Source organism: Cetorhinus maximus, chromosome 11, assembly GCF_964194155.1.
Source record: "Cetorhinus maximus chromosome 11, sCetMax3.hap1.1, whole genome shotgun sequence".
Lineage (NCBI taxonomy): Eukaryota > Metazoa > Chordata > Chondrichthyes > Lamniformes > Cetorhinidae > Cetorhinus > Cetorhinus maximus.
The window spans coordinates 60,753,086-60,770,966 of record NC_135889.1 but is presented as its reverse complement, the minus strand read 5'-3'; the positions used below and the strand labels follow the sequence as shown (position 1 = coordinate 60,770,966).

Below are 17,881 nucleotides of genomic sequence, written 5' to 3'. Positions count from 1 at the left end.
TATACTGTGGACTTAAAAAAATCAAATTGGGTAATCCAACCAAACTAGAATTTGAACTAGCAAACATGATGCATGATTATTTTCTAATTCAATTTGTCATGGATGCCATGGCATATACCCAAGGACCTTGACAGTAATGATAGGTAAGTCAGAAACTAAGTATGATGGAGTTAAGCTGGGTGAAAGAGAGCATATCTATTAATGAGCCCTCCCACTAACACTGAATAATCTTAATTGAAAGCTTTGATTTTAAAAAATCATTGTAACAGGAATGACCCAAAGCTATCAAAAATGATCAAATAACCCATCAGAAAATCTGGACCAGATTTTTTTTAAAATGGGGATTCATAACAAAAATCAGCAATATGTTCACCTAAACACGAAACAGCAACCCAGGGCTGGAAACTAAAGAAGTCACAATCCCTGGAAGCCAAACAGAAAATTGCTCAAAAAGTGTTGCAAAATCAAATCTGCAACAACCCTTCTCCCCACCCCCATGGGAAAATAAATAGTCTTCCCCAAACAGAAAAGTTTAAATGAGCCTTGAAAAAACCTCATCCCCTACCAAATCAGAGATTCAAACAACACAACTCCCCATATAAAATGCAAGAATAGGGGTGTACATTTCTAATGCAGATGATCGAACGAAGTTACAAACAATGTCTCCTATACTGTGCTCAATCTCCCAATACAATGGTCATACAGCTTCATTACCCTCAAGCAGAGATAGCTCATAACACTCCGTCCCCAGTCAGCAAATAAGGACACCAGAAACCAAACCTGGAACATGGAAGAAATGGTGCCACATCCCTCTCCAAAACAGAGCAGCAACACACCAGTGCTTAGACATGGCTTCCACAGGTGAGCAGAAATACCAGCCAAACCACTTGAGCAGACATCAGCCATAAAACGTAAACAGAGATAATGAGCAACCCCCACGTTCACCACCCTACCAGATTATGGTCATTAGAATGGCAATGACTAAACATCATGTCCAACATGTCCATAAGCTGTTATTAAACTGATCTCACTTATGAGACATTAAGGCCAGCTCTCACTGAACAGAGAGAGTGGCCCTCCACACTCAGCAGAGATTGCTGAAACACCGCTCAAGAAGCAGAAATCAGCAACCACCCACTAACCCATCTTAAAAAGCACCATTCAATGTTCATGGTTGCTCTAATATGAATAGGAACTTTGGAATTCCTATCCCCACTATCCCCTATAGCTGTGATCCCCAAAATTGCAGGGACAAATAGTCAAAAACAAAACTGGTTTGATTTGAGGAATGGATTTAGTCTTGGCTCCCTTTTTGCAATGAAACAAGGTATCACTGAAAATCGCCATTGAATTTGACATAATCTGGGATAAACAAACTGAAACAACACCTTCCCCAAGGATAAAACTTTGAAAGAGTCAACTTCAAGAGATCAAGTAATCAAAGGCATAGTAGTATGCAAGAACCACAACTGTGGAAAAATGTAATACATTTAAAACAGACTACTGATTATGTAAGATAAATTCATATAGGATTCAGGGTGAACAAAATGTAACCCCAAATTAAATTAACAAGACAATACATAGGGAAATAAACTGCAAAGCTTTTAGATGGTAACCACGCCAAAAATATAAAATTCTCTAACTACTGATCAATACTGCTCTTTCATTAATTCTTTTCATCTCACCTTGCAATCAATAGATAATCTTTCTGCACTCAGAATAAAATCTACAGTAAGAGAACAGGCAATTTGGACTACAGTATTAATTGAATCCACAAAAAAAAAGTGGACACAGATTCAGGCATTACATGATCAGGGGCAGGTGAAGTAGAACCAATATATTAGTTTAGCTGAGTTTAAAAATTAGCAATTTATAAAGGCTGATTCAATTAAGAACTAAAATAGGCTTCACAGATTGTACTTATTATGACAATTGCAATATTATCATTCCTCTTCTCCCATACAGCCAATGCATGCATAATTGCATTATTAGTAGTAGTAGTAGTTCAGAGAAGGTTCATCCACCTGATTCCTGGAATGGGGGGTGGGTATTCCTATGAGGAAAGGTTGGACAGATTGGGCCTGTATCCATTAGAGTTAAAATTTAAAACAGGAAAGGTTGAAAATGTGACAAAAGCATCTCATTTAATTCTCTTGCATTTTTACAAAGATGTAATCATCAATACATGAAGCTGATCCCGCACTTCACACTTTTAGTCCACTCTCCTATGAACTAGCACTGCAACAGTTGAACTTGGAGCTGACGTACATGTCCACTGCTTCCCCATTGCGCATATCATAAAAGCAAAAAGGTTGCAAAGCTTTTAATTATTATATTAAGGCTCTTGCATATACAAGCACTTCTTCTCTATTTTAAATACAAAATGCTGTCACATTTGTGTCTAGTTTATTTCCGAATAACTGTGGTGAAACGACTAAGCACAGAAACTTGAGCTTATATAAAAAGCTCAAATAATTATTTGAAAGAATTTGTAAAGTTACAAAATACTACTTTAAATTTGTTTCACAAATTACAGGGTGGTGTGGGGGGAGGGGAAAGAGAGCGAGGAAGTATAGAAGTAGCGATGTAATTTAATACACAAGTGTCAAGTGATGCATTTCGGCAGAAAGGAATGAGCAAAATTATATAGGTTCAATGGCAGAGTTCTAAAAAGTTTGCAGGAACAGAGGGATTTGGGGATTCATGTGCATAGATCTTTGAAGCTGGCAGGATCTATTGAGAGATTAGTTAGCAAATCATATGGGAGCTTGGGCTTCATAAATAGAGGCATCGAATGCAAAAGCAGGGAAGCTATGCTGAACTTTTATAAAACTCTTAGGCCACAATTAGAGATTGCAACCAGTTCTGGTCATCACTTTGGAAAAAATATGAGGGTCCTTGGGAGGGTGCAGAAGAGATTTACAGGATGGTTCTAAGGATGGGGGAATTTAGCTGCAAGATTAGACTAGAGAAGCTGGGGTTGTTCTCATTGCAGCAAAGGAGACTGAGGGGAGATTTGAATGAGGTGTACAAGATTATGACAGGTTTAGAAAGGTAGACAAAGAAAAACTGTTCCCATTAGTTGATGGAACAGGGCTATGAAACAAGGATTTAAGGTTTTGAGCAAGAGATGCAGAGGGAATGCAAGGATGAACTTCCTTTTTTACACCGAGTGCAGCCTGCTGCTCATGAGGGTAGTTGAAAAAGGAAACTGGTACAGAACTTCACAGCAGTTTCACAGAATTGTTACAGCGTGAATGGTAGACATTTGGTCTGTCATGTCTACACTGGATCTCCGAATCAGCAATTCACCTAGTGTCATTTCCCTGCCTACTCCCCGTAACCCTGCACATTCTTCCTTTATAGATTAACAGTCTAATTCCCTTTTGAATGCCTCGAATGAACCTGCCTCCAGAGTAATCTCAGGCAGTGCATTCCAAACCCAACCACTCACTATGTAAAAAAGGTTTTTCCCCATATTGCTTTTGCTTCTTTTGCCAATTACTTTAAATCTGTAACCTCTTGTTCTTGATACTTTTATGGTTGAGAACAGTTTCCTCCCTGCATCTACTCTGTCCAGACCCCTCATGGTTTTGAATACCTCTATCAAATCTCCTCTCAGCCTTCTCTTCAAGGAAAACAGACCCAAATTCTCCAATTTATCTTCATAACTGAAGTTCCTCATCCCTAGAACCACTCTCATGAATCTTTTCTGCACTCTCTCTAATGCCTTCACATTTTTCCTAAGGTGCAGCTCCCAGAACTGGACACAATATGCCAGCTGAGGCTGAACTAGTGTCTTATACAACATAATCTCCTTGCTCAGAGGTGTCAATAACTAGGGGGCATAGATTTAAGGTAAGGGGCAGGAGGTTTAGAGGGTAGTTGGAATCTGGAACACACTGCCTGAGGGGGTGGTAGAACCCTCAACATTTAAGAAATATTTAGATGAGCACTTGAAATGCCATAGCATACAGGGCTACAGGTCAAGTGCTGGAAAATGGGATTAGAATAGATAGGTGCTTGATGGCCGGCACAGACACGATAGGCCGAAGGGCCTGTTTCTGTGCTGTATAACTCTGACTCTTGTACTTTATGCCCCTATTAACAAAGTCTAGGATACTGCATGCTTTATGAACTCTCATGCGCTCTCAACCTGTCTTGCCACCTTCAATGACTTAAGCACATGTATGCACAGATCCCTTGATTCTTCCCTCTTCAGTGCTGTATCCTTTATTTTATAGAGTCTCTCCATGTTCTTCCTACCAAATGAATCACTTCACATTTCTCTGCATTGAAATTCATCTATCACTTGTCCACCCATTTCACCAGCTTGTTTATGTCCTTTTGAAGTTTTACACTGTCCTCCTTAAAGTTCACAATGCTTCCAAATTTCATATCATCCTCAAATTTTGAAATTCTGCCCTGTACACTTAGGATCTAGGTCATTAATATATATCAAGAACAAGGGTGCCAATACTGATCCCAAGCGAACTCTACTACAAACCTTCCTCGAGCCCGAAAAATATTAACCACTACTGTTTCCTGTCACTCAGCCAATTTCACATCCACATTGCTACTTTTTCTTTTAGTCAAGCAAATCATTAAAGTAAAATCGGCTGACTTGGAACAAACTTTTACCGTAGTGTTGTTTCGAGTTACTAAAGGAACATTTTCTTTTTAAATCCAACAAATGAAATACGCTAAGTTCCAATGAACCTGTTTTCTAAAACAGAACTCATTTAGGAAGTTACTACCAATCTGGCAATAAGTTTTAGTTTTTGTGAAGGAAATAAACTTGCCAGGATAAAGTGACTGAAATGGGACTGACTTGCTCCATGGATAGCTGGCATAGACTCAATGGGTTGAATGGCCTCCTTCTGTGCTGTAAATGACCATGGCTCTGTGACTATTGGTCCTTAAATGTAAAGTACAGCCAAAATAAGTAGGAGGGTTGCTTAAAATAACATTTCTGCAAACACTGGCTATAGTAACCTTTTTTTCAAAAAAAGATTAGTCCAACATATATTAATGTATTTTCCAGAATTACTTTATCCATCTGCAAATTGATTAGGTTCTCTTTACATTCAGCTAAGTTTAGATTTGTCGCTCATCTTAATTCTCTTAGGTTCTATTCTGGGCCAGATTTAAGGACCCTTATAGAATATTATGTTTGAGTTGCATCAACCATGTTCCTAGGCGGGCATGGTCACAGTACAAAACTACCCCCAAGTCAATACTAATCATGTTTTACTAATGAGGTGCTACAGGGTGACTGTGAAATTGAAAATTGTCATACTTTTTCAGTAGAGGTACTCGAGTTTGGAGTTATTGCATTGTTGGGCAGAATAAAGGGAACTTTAATTTCTAATGTTCCACAAAGGACAAGTGCTAACAGCTCAACAAGCATAACAATTCAGGAATAGGAATGGGTATTTCCCACTGTAGCGGAAATGCTGGTACCTGTAACAGAAAAAACTTGGGGTAAGGTCAAGGCCTCATGGTTATAAAGCTACTCTAAATAAGGCACATCAATACCGTTCTCTGGGCCTCAATGTCTCACTAGTTTAACAAAATGTCATATTCTACTTAAGGAATGCTGAACTGCAAGAAGCTTGAAACTGTATGTGTAAGTTTATGGAGAATTAGCAAGCTTCAAGAGGGGGAATTGCAAATACTAAACTAGGGTAGCATGTGAAGCTTGAACGTTTGCCAAGAGAAAACATAAAATTATAAGCCCAAATTTCAGTATGTGAAGATATTTTACTGTGACAGCTATTTCAAATATGGATCCACTTCATTAGATCTCCAGAACAGGACATTCATTGAACACCCATCATCTTGCATTTATATAGTACCTTTAATAAAAACTGTAGTTGGCCACATTCGTAGAAGATATGCCGAAAGCCAAACATAAAACTGCAAAAGGCACATTATTTTTCAAATTCAGTGCAATCACCAAGGTATCAAATCTACCATATTGTTGTGAAAAATTGAACACATCAACTGTGGGTTGATGGTCTCTTATGTTGTCGATGCATTGCTTAATTATTCAGTACTTTATCAATCAGTACAAGGGTAATGGAAAGTCAGGATTGGAGGTCAATCAACATTATTTTGCCTCACCTCAAGGATCAAAAGAAAGTGGATACATAGAAGAATCAAAAGCAAAAGAGCACAACCATCTAATACATCTTGAACATATGAACAAGGAGCAGGAGTAGGCCATTCAGCCGCTCCAGCCTGTTCCACTATCTAATAAGATCATGGCTGATCTGATTGAAACCTGAAATCTGCATCCCACCTACCCATGAAAACCTATCACCTCCTTGCTGACCAAGAATCTATCTAGCTCTGCCTTAAAAATATTCAAAGACTCTGCTTCCACCACCTTTACAGGAAGAGAGTTCCAAAGGCTCTCAACCCACCCAGTGAAAACTTTTCGCCTCATCTGTTTTAAATGGGTGACCCCTTAGTTTTTAAGCAGTGACCCACTAGTTCTAGATTTTCCCAGAAGAGGAAACATCCTCTCCACATCCACCCTGTCAAGACCCCTCAGGATCTTAAAGGTTTAAATCAAGTTGCCTCTTACTCTTCTAAACTCCAGTGGAAGGAAACCTAGTCTGTCCAACATTTCCTCAGAAGATAACCCACCCATTCTTCCTTAAATGTGACCAATACTGTACACAGTAATCAAAATGTGGTCCCACTAGTGCCCTATACAACTGAAGAATAACCTCCCTACTGTTGTATTCAATTCCCCTCGCAATAAATGATAACATTCTATTAGCTTTCCTATTTAAACTAACACATTCAGGCTACAACTAGAACTGGTAACAAACCTCCAGAAAACTGCCTCCAAACAGATGGTGGGTCATCTTCAAGGGAATACTCCACTAAAGACAGAACAATAAAACAACTGTTAACAATACCTACAAAATGTTGAAGCAGAAGATTGACAAATGGCCACCTCAAAGTGCACCACGTAAAATAAATTTCTTTTTACTCATTTCTAAATGAAGTATGACATTATTACCCATCTACAGATGCAAGGAACTGTGGGTTGAACATTGAACTGGACTAGTACTCACGCTCCAAAGCCAAATTATATTCCAATGGTAGTATATAAATATTTAGGTAGACAGCTTGTCAAGTCTGTAAGTGAAACCTACAAAGAACATTCTCAAGCCACACAATGTCTGAGCTTTCACACTAACTGGGATCATGGTGATTTAACTCACAGATCCTTACGCCAGATGGTTTAATTGCATAACTAAAATTTACAGTAACTTGGACAAGATTGTTTTGACAAAGGAATATGATGAGTCAATCCTCATTTCTATAGTACGTTGAACATCGGCTCATACAAGCCCCACCAATCCAATCACTTGAACTGGGGAACTGTGTGTTATCAATGCCAGGTTTCCATTGTACCTTTTGTCCTGCAACAGTAACATGAAGTCAACTGAGCCTAGGCTTGATGAACCCTATACAAGCATCCTACAATTATTAGGATGGTAGGACAAATGTAACAATGCAAGATTAACTGAAATAATACCTAGCAAAGCGATCTCCAGAACAGGACATTCATTGAACACACATTATCTTGCATTTATATAGTACCTTTAATTTAAAAAGGTCCCAAAGTGCTCAACAGATAGGCATACAGAAAAAGAGTCAAGAAAAAAGGGTGATCAAAAATTTGGTTTAAAACCATGGGTTTTGAGGATTTGTGAAAAGTGAAGAGTCTTAGGGAGGGAATTCCAGAGAATTGGACCAATGGTGTGGTTAAAAAGAAAAGGGAATGCACAAAATGTAATACTCAAGAATGCTCAGTTGTTCACGGAGGGCCAGGAGAGGAAGAAGAAAATATGAAGAATACTACACTGCAGATAAGATGGGGTAAATAATAAGATTTTTAAGGCACTGGGTTGGTCGGGGGAATGGGGACAGACAACTCATAATTCAGAAGTATAGGACAGGAATTTTGGATCAGCAGGATAGTATGTATTCAAAGTAAAAGATGAAAGCAGCAGGGAAGAGAGTGGGTGAAGACACAAAAGGTCTGAAAATGGTGACAAGGAATCATCTACACATTATAGCGCAAAGCAGCAGAGTTGTTGCAGCATGAGGGACCAGTAAATTATAGCATTTTTTTTATGATCTGTAGTGAAATGCAAATGTTTCTAAGCCTCTTCAAATTGGTGGAATTATTAGACTTCAAGTGGTAGAAACATTAGTTTTCCCCCTATTTACCTTCAATTACTGTCAAAACTGTAGACTAATGCATTTGTATAAAATCACTGAAGTGACCTCAGCATTTCAACATTAAATGCAGTTAGTACATGCACTACAGGATCAAGTACATTCTAACAGAACATGACCTTGCCAGATTTTGTACATGCTAAGCGAAGCAAAGGACTACAGATAGGGGGAGGCGGTGGTTGGAAAACATTTCAAAGGGCAGAATTCCATAATCAAAGTTGCCAAAAGGCAAAAACTTCCTCATCCCTGCAGTAGGAAGACTGCCACCTGCCACATTTGCAAAGTCTAGGGGTATCAAAAGCCCCTAGGGGGTTTCAACAGTGAAGGAGCTAAAGTAATGAGGTCGATATTGCTGTGGCAGTGACAGTAAATGTGATTAAAAGGATATGGGATTTTGCATAAATTTATTTCTGCTTCACTTCAGTACTCTATGTTCCTATTAAAACCTAAACCTTGTTGGCCTTTCTATAGCTTGCAGCTTTGCATTCACAAAATTATGCTTTAAACCTAGGTGCTGTCCTCTACATCCTTCAGTGTCTTTCCAGTTTAACATATATTTCTACTACATATTTTCCCCTCAAAATATGTTACCACACATTTATTCAGTCCTCCTGAGTTTACCAAAGCTCTACGTTTATGACAGTAAATTTCAAGACTGCGTTCTCTATACGCATGTCCAAAACACTTATGCAACAGAAGAGTAGGTTTGATTCCTGAGATTTCCAACACTTCGCCACAAGAACACAAGAATTAGGAGCAGTAGACCTTTCAATCCCTCAAGCCTGCTCCATCATTCAATATCATGCTGATCTAATCTGATCCACTTTCTTGTCTGCCCGCCCCCCCATTACCCCCGACTCCCTTGCTGATCAAAAATATCCAACTCAGTTGAACACATTCAATGACCCAGCCTCCACTGCTCTCTGGGGAAGAGAATTCCAGACTAACCATCCTCAGGAGGGAAAAAAAATTCTCCTGATCTCAGTCTTAAATGGAGGACCCTTGAATTTTGAACTGTTCCCCCTTTTCTAGATGTCCCCATAAGAGGAAACATCTTCTCTGTATTCACCTGTCAAGTCCCCTCAGAATTTATGTTTCAATAAGACCACCTCGCATTCTTCTAAACTCCAAAAGCTATAGGCCCAACCTTTCCTCATGGGATAACCGCTTCATCCCAAAAATCAGTCGAGTGAACCTTCTCTGAATTGGTTCTAATGCAATTATATTCTTTCTTAAGTAAGGAGGCCAAAATAGTACTCAGTACTCCAAGTGTGGTCTCACCAATTTGCTGTACAACTGTAGCACCCAATCCAAAACATGCTCAAATCTGCTTCCTGTGTTAACCTACTTCCTATTCATACTATTGTATTTATTCACATAACATATGAAACCTGATCTCATATCTATGAAATGATTGAAGGACAGCAAATGAAGATGATAGGCAAAGGGAGATTCTTGGGGGATTGTGGAGGAAATGGCACTGGGAAAGGAAAAGAAGTCATTGGAGATGCCTTGGGTATATTTGGAGAGACAGAAATAGAACTATGTGAATTCAATATACCAAAGAAGCATTCAAATGTGTCGAATGTACACAGAAGTTACAGCAAAATGCTGACTGTGTCTGTGTTTCTTTGAAATTTGAGAGCATAGGCATAAGGAATTTGGGGAAGAAACCCATCTCAAAACATGCTGATCTGAGGGATCTGCTTTTATCCTTAGCAATGGCTTTAAAAGATTACCCAAGAAAAGCTGTACCCAGAGTTAACCTAGGCTACAGCTGAAATGCTGGGTGCTGTGATGTTTCAGTTGGGATCCCTAACCAATTAACAATATCATTATTTTGGAACTCTTCATGCCACTATGCTTGGTGCTGGTCAGCTATCCCCAACCTGTCATGTTAGCAAGTCATCCTGCTCCATCTCCTCATTTTGAACACAAGGATCTATTGGATTATTAAAGCCAAGGGAGAATTCATTAGAACCTATTAAGACTCTAGCCAAGATATTAGCATTCGACATTTGATGCAGAAGCAGAATCAACTTTGTCTTCTTGGGACCTTCCTATATCTGGGGTTGCAATCATCGACAGGAGCAGCTTTGAATACTTTCTTCTTGATGCCCATTTATCACCCTTACCAGCATTTCCTTCCTTTCTCACACCAAAGTACAGTTTAAAAAAACAATTCCCCATTGACAGCATGGACTGTTTCTTCAATATATGGAAGTAGTATCAACTGAACAATATAGTTTCTTAATCATTTTAACCCCCATAAAGACATTTCAAATTTACATTCCACTTGACACCGGTCACACCAGAATTATGTTTTGTCCTGTCAAAGTAATATTAAAATGTCTCTTGCAACATCCGAAGTTTAATTACTACAACACTTAGTTGTAACAGACAGCACCCAACTGTCCTCAAACTGGACAAGATTGACAAGGCTTCTATTCAAATAAATGCGCACATGGGTGCAGTTGTGAACTATCATTGATAATGTTTCTTTAAACTTTGCTATTAACTCAAATCCCTTAACATACTTTTATGCTTCAAAAATATGTATGGGTCTGTTAATTAAAGATGACATCAGTACAACAGAGAGGGATGACCCTAGTTCTAAAGATCAAGATGTAGAATCAGTTTGGGTAGAAATGAGAAATAGTAAAGGCATGAAGTCACTTGTGGGAATAGTTTAAAGGCCCCCTAACAGTAACCACACTAAGACAGGGTATATAGGAAGAAACAATGGGGGCTTGTGAGAAAGATACGGTGATAATTGTGGGTGCTTTTAACCTACATATGGATTGGATGAAACAGGTTGGCAAAGGTAGCCTAGATGAGATCCTAGAGTGTTTTCTGGACAGTTTGTTAAAGTAGCACATGCTACACAGCCAACAAGGGAGCAGGTGATTCTAGATCTCGTAGTGTGCAACAAGGCAGGATCAATGAAATTACCTCATAGTAAAGGTGCCCCTAAATAACAGTGATCGTAACACGATTGAATTTCGTATTCAGTTTGAGGGTGAGAAGTGTATGTCTAAGACTAATGTTCTAAATTTAAATAAGGGCAATTATGAGGATATGAAGCCAAGAGTGAACTGGGAAATTAGGTTAAGGGACAGGCCAGTAGAGAGGCAGTGGCAGACATTTAAGGAGATATTTCATAATACTCAGCAAAGGTGCATTCCAGTGAGAAAGAAAGACTCTAAGGGAAGGAAGCATTATCCATGGCTAAGTAAGGAAGTTAAAGGTAGTATCAAATCGAGTTAAGAAGAATGAGAGGCAACCTTATTAAAACATATAAGATTCTTAGGGAGCTGGACAAGGTAGATGCTGAGAGGTTGTCTCCTCTTGTGGGAGAGTCTAGGACCAGAGGGCATAATCTCAGAGTAAAAGGGTGCCCATTTAAAACAGATGAGGAGGAATTTCTTCCCTCAGAGGGTAGTGAATTTGTGAAATTCTTTACCGCAGAGGGCTGTAGAGGCTGGGTCGTTAAATATATTCAAGGCTGAGATACACAGATTTTTAATCAGTAAGGGAATCAAGGGTTATGGGGAAAAGGCAGGAAAGTGGCGTTGAGGGTTATCAGATCAGCCATGATTTCATTGAATGGTGGAGCAGGCTCGATGGGCCAAGTGGCCTACTTCTGCTCCTACGTCTTATGGTAGGAAAAAGCATACAATTCCATGAAGATTAGTGACAGGTCAGGAGATTGGACAGAATATTAAAAAAACTAGCTAAAAATGACTAAAAGAATAATAGACGGAGAAAGTATGAGAGTACACTAGCTAGGAATATTTTTTTTAAAAACTGATGGCAAGAGTTTCTACAAGTATTTATAAAGGAAAAGAGAAACTAAAGTAAGCACTGGTTTTCTAGGGAGTGAGAATTAATAATGGAAAATAAAGAAATAGCAGAAGTATCAAACATTTTGCATCTGTCTTCACTGTAGAGGATACAAATAACATCCCAGAAATACTTTTGCATCAAGAGCTGGAAGGGGGGGGGAGGGGAGGAGGAACTTAAACAATTACAGGCATTGAGGAAATTATTAGAACCAAAATCTGACAAGACCCCAGGTCCTGATGGACTGCATCCTAGGGCCTTAAAAATGACCGCTGAGATAGCAGATGCATTGGTTTTAATTTTCCAAAATTCCCCAAATGGGGGAAAAGTCTCATTGGATTGGAAAATAGCAAATGTAACTCCTCTATTCAAGGGAGGGAGGGAGACAGAAAGTAGGAAACTATAGGCCAGTTAGCTTAACATCTGTCATTGGGAAAACCCTGGAATCTATTAAGGTGGTTATAGATTCTATTAGAAAATCTCAGTGCAATAAGGCAGAGTTAACATGGTTTTGTGAAAGGGAAATTGTGTTTTTATTAGAGTTCTTTGAGGAAGTAACACACAATGCAGATAAAGGTGAATCTGTGGATGTGGTGCACTCAAATTTCCTTGTGACAAGGTGCCACATCAAAGCTTGCTACACAAAATAAGAGCTCATGGTGTAGGGGCTAACAAATTAACAGGGATAGTGGTTTGATTAGCTAACAAGAGAAAAAAAAAGAGTAGGCATAAATGGGTCATTTTCACATTGGCAAGATATGAGTGGAGTGGCACAGGGATCAGTGCTGGGGCCTCAACTATTTACAATCTATAATAACTTGGACAACGGAACTGAATATACGGTTGCTAAATTTGCTGACGACACAAAGATAGGTAGGGAAGTAAGCTGTGAAGAGAACATAAGGAGTTTGCAAAGGGATATAGATAGGTTAAGTGAGTGAGCACAAATTTGGCAGATGGAATACATTGTGGGAAAATGAACTTGTTGACTTTGGCAGGAAGAATAGGAAAGAAGCATATTATTTAAATGAGGAAAGATTGCAGAACTCGGTACAAAGGGTTATGGGTGCCCTGGTACATGAATCACAAAAATATTATGTAGGTACAGCAAGTGATTAGGAAGGTAAATAGAATGTTGTTGTTTATTTCAAGGGCAATGGAAGATAAAAGTAGTCATGTTTTGTGACAACTGTATAGGGCATGGCGAGGCCAAATCTGGAGTACTGTGTACAGTTTTGGTCTCCTTACTTAAGAAAGGATATAAATGCATTAGAAGCAGTTCAGAGAAAGCTCACTCGACTGATTCCTGAGATGAGGGGGTTTTCTTATGAGGAAAGGTTGGGCATGTATCTATTGGCGTTTAGAAGAATGAGAGGTGATCTTATTGAAACATATAAAGATCCTGAGGGAACTTGACAGGATGGATGCTGAAAGAACATTTCCACACCTGTGGAAGAGATTAGAACTAGGGGACACATTTTAAAAATAAGGGGTCCCTCATTTAAGGTAGAGATGAGAAGAAATTTTTCCTCTCAGAGGGTTAGAGTCTGTGGAGCTCCCTTTCCTGGAAAGCAGTGGAGACAGGGTCACTGAATGTTTTTAAGGCAGAAGTAGATTGTGTGCCAAGTTCGTCAAGACCCTAACTCTCAGTAGCAAAACAGCAGTTAAATAAGAGTTATGAATTATAGCCAGTAGGGAAGTCAGGCATGTCTACAAGGGACAAAAGGTGGCTCTCATACACCACCCAGCACTCAAATTTAGAGCAATGGCAGAATCTTGGAAGTAGGATGCATATTGATATATGACATGGCATGACAGAGGAAAACCACAAATAGGACAGTGGGGAATACAACAGATTCAAACATTATCAAATTTTTAAAAATGGATCTAATTACGGATCAAGTTAACTCAAAATACTTACTTGAATTGTGTGCACCTTGTTGCAACTGAATGCTTGAAGAAGCAAATGAATTCACAGTTGCTGTCTGTAATTGTGGGCTACTAACAGTTAATGGAGCTGGTGCAATTGGTGTCAATGCCCCACTGGATGCTACTTGGCCCAATGTGACAGTATGCACCGGTGTCAGAGTTATCTGCTGGGCTGGTGCATTCTGAATTTGCACATTTTGCAAGTTCTGGATGTTCTGCACCTGAAAGGTTTGCCAGGTAATTTCTCCAGATGGAGTTAACGTTGGGGCTCGTAATATTAGGGAGCCTGCATTTTGCACTACTTGTAATTGAAGATTCTGCAAAGCTTGCTGAGGAACGGCTTGTGCAGTAATTGTTTGTCCTGCAATAGTCTGTATTGTCTGTTGTGGAATACTCTGAACAATCTGTGGCTGGACAGTAAATTGCTGATGTGACTGAAATTGAATCTGATGGTCAGCTGTTTGTGAGGTTGAAGCTTGTAAGTCTTGTAACTGTGTTTGATCAACAGTAGCTTGATTCACATGAAGTACATTTGTTGCCTGTATCTGATCAGAGGTTTCGGTAGAATTACTGCTGGAGGGAGCTTGCTGTACATCATCAATATGGTCATCAGAAACAACCATATGACCCACTGAAGTTGTTGGCACAAATGAAGCTATATTAGTGTTAGAGTCACTAGAAGCAGAGTTCTGCACAGCTCCTGTAATGCTTTGCTCATCTGTCCTTGTTGAGGTATCTATATTATTTATAGCTTCTGATGAAACAGGTATAATCATTGGGCTTGATGTAGTAATTGCTGCAGTGTTACTTTGAGTCAGGGACTCTGAAGCAGGTGCTGTTCCAAGAGAGTCAACATCAACATTTCCAATGGGCACAAAAGCAACATTTCCTGTTAGTCCAACAGGAACATTAGTAAGAAGTTGAGCTTGACTAGGATAAGATGTACCACCATAAGCTACTCCTTGAATTTGCACAGGGACTTGAGCATTGCCCTGCTGTATCTGAACTGAAACAGCTGGTGACATAAGATTCTGGGTAGTCAAAATGTTGCCTGAAGGAGTCTTGCCAGCAATTATTGCTTGGTTGGAGCCAGGAATAATTTGAATATGGCCATTGCCATCTTGCTGTAATGCTGCATCTGCACTAGAAGAGGCTAAGCTCAGTTGTAAGTGCTGCCCATCTCCAGTCTGAATTTGTGGAATAACTTGATATTGAACACTAGGCACTACACCAGTTGGGGCTGTGGATGATCCTGGAGCGACTGCAAACACCTGCTGGTTCTGCAAGCTTTGTAAAACATATTGTCCACTTGTTGGTACAGAGGCAGTGACTGGAGATCCTGGTACCTGTCCAGTAATTTGCACAAAATTACCAGCAGTATCTTTTGTTACGACAGTTGGTGTTGAAGTTATTAACTGCCATCCATTTGATGCTGCAAGCTGTGCAGAAGCCAAGTCAAGCGGCTGGAAAAAAAAACATGATTTGCATTATCATAATATAATCCAAACATTACGAGATGCCATAATAATTACAAAGCACTCTTTTCAGTCTGTGAAAAAAATCAATTGAGCCACATTAAAATTTGATCATTTAACATTTGTTTAAAAATGTTGGGGGAGGCGATGGCTTAGTAGTATTGTCGCTGGACTAGTATTCCAGAGACCCAGGGTAATGCTCTGGGGACCTGGGTTTGAATCCTGCCACAGCAGATGATGTAATCTGAATTCAATAAATTCTGCAATTAAAAGTCTAATGATGACCATGAAACCATCGTCAGTTGTTGTAAAAAGCCATCTGGTTCACTTTTAGGGAAGAAAATCTGCTGTCCTTACCTGGTCTGGCCTCGAGGTCCACAGCGATGTGGTTGACTCTTAAATGCCCTCTGAAATGGCCTAGCAAGCCACTCAGTTGCATAAAACCGCTACAAAGTCTCAAAAAAAGGAATAAAACTGAATGGGCCACCCGGCATTGACCTCGGTACCAGAAACTACAATGGTAAACTCAGTCCTGTCAACCCTGCTAAGTCCTCCTTACTAACATTGGGAGAGCTGTCTCACAGACTAGTCAAGCAATAGCCTGACACAGTCTGATGCAGTCATCCTCAAAGAATCATATCTTACAGATAATGGCCCAGACACCACCATCACCATCCCTGGGTATGTCCTGTCCCACTGGCCGGACAGAGGTGGCTGCACAATGGTATACAGTTGGGAGGGAGTTGCCCTGGGAGTCCTCAACATCAACTCCGGACCCCATTAAGCCTCATTGCATCAGGCCAAACATGGGCAAGGAAATCTGATTACCATCTACCAGCCTCCCTCAGCGCTCCTCCATGTTGAACACCACTTGGCAAGGGCGCAGAATGTAATCTGGGTGGGGAACTTCAACGTCCATCAGCAAGAGTGGCTCGGTAGCACCACTACTGACTGAGATGGCCGAGTCCTTATGGACATAGCTGCTAGACTGGGTCTGCGGCAGGTGGTGAGTGAACCAACAAGAGCAAAAAACATATCTGACCTCATCCTCACCAAGCTGCCTGCCACAGATGCATCTGTCGATGACAGTATCAGTAGGAGTGACCACTGCACAGTCGTTGTGGAGACAAAGTCCTGCCTTCACATTAAGGATACCCTCCATCTTGTTGTGTGGCACTACCACTGTGCTAAATGGGATAGATTTCAAACAGATCTAGCAACTCAAGACTGGGCATCCATGAGACACTGTGGGCCATCAGCAGCAGCAGAACTGTACTCAAGCATATTCTGTAGCCTCGGCCCGGCATAGCCCCCACTCTACCATTAGCATCAAGCCAGGGGATTAACCCTGGTTCAATGAAGGGTGCAGGAGGGCATGCCAGGCATACCTAAAAATGAGGTGTCAACCTGGCATGCTAAACAGCATAAGCAGCAAGTGATAGACAGAGCTAAGTGATCCCACAACCAGCGGAACAGATTAAGCTCTGCAGTCCTGCCACATCCAGTCGCGAATGGTGGAGGGCAATTAAACAACTCACTGGAAGAGGTGGTTCCACACATATCCCCATCCTCAATGATGGGGGAGTCCAGCACATCAGTGCAAAAGATAAGACGGAAGCATTTGCAACAATCTTCAGCCAGAAGTGCCGAGTGGATGGTCCACCTCGGCCTCCTCCAGAGGTCCCCAGCATCACAAATGTCAGTCTTCAGCCAATTCAATTCAGTCCACGTGATATCAAGAGACGGCTAAAGGCACTGGATGCTGCAAAGGCTATGGGCCCTGCCAATATTTCAGCAATAGTGCTGAAGACTTGTGCTCCAGAACTTGCTGCGCCCCTAGCCAAGCTGTTCCAATAAAGCTAATAACACTGAATGACATCTACCCGGCTATGTGGAAAATTGCCCAGGTATGTCCTGTACACAAAAAGCAGGACAAATCCAACCCAGCCAATTACCATCCCATCAGTCTACTCTCCATCATCAGTAAAGTAATGGAAGGGGTCATCAACAGTGCTATCAAGTGACACTTGCTTCACCGACACCCATTTTCAGTTCCGCCAGGGCCACTCAGCTCCTGATCTGATTGCAGCCTTGATTCAAACATGGGCAAAAGAGCTGAACTCCCAAGGTGAGGCAAGAGTGACTGCCCTAGACATAATGGCCGTATTTGACCAAGTGTTGCATCAAGGAGCCCTAGAAAAACTGGAGTAAATGGGAATTAAGGGGAAAACTCTCCAGAGGTTGGAGTCATACCTAGCACAAAGGAAGATGGTTGTGGTTGTTGCAGGTCAGTCACCTCAGCTCCAGGACATCACTGTACGAGTTCCTCAAAGTAGTGTCCTCAGCCCAACCATCTTCAGCTGCTTCAT

General features: G+C 40.5%; 1 protein-coding gene across 4 annotated transcripts in view; it reads right to left on the bottom strand.

Moving 5' to 3' along the window:
• The window catches only part of LOC144686629 (transcription factor Sp3-like), a 55,499-nt gene that overhangs the window by 24,994 nt on the left and 12,624 nt on the right, over positions 1-17,881 (bottom strand). For 3 of the 4 annotated variants that reach the window (XM_078552079.1, XM_078552081.1, XM_078552083.1), the window contains 2 exons: positions 14,030-15,500; positions 6,843-6,896 (listed from right to left, as the gene is read on the bottom strand). In XM_078552079.1, coding sequence (XP_078408205.1) covers positions 6,843-6,896; positions 14,030-15,500 — 1,525 coding nt within the window. The remainder of the gene's footprint in view (positions 1-6,842; positions 6,897-14,029; positions 15,501-17,881) is intronic. The other variant, XM_078552082.1, reaches the window with a different exon arrangement.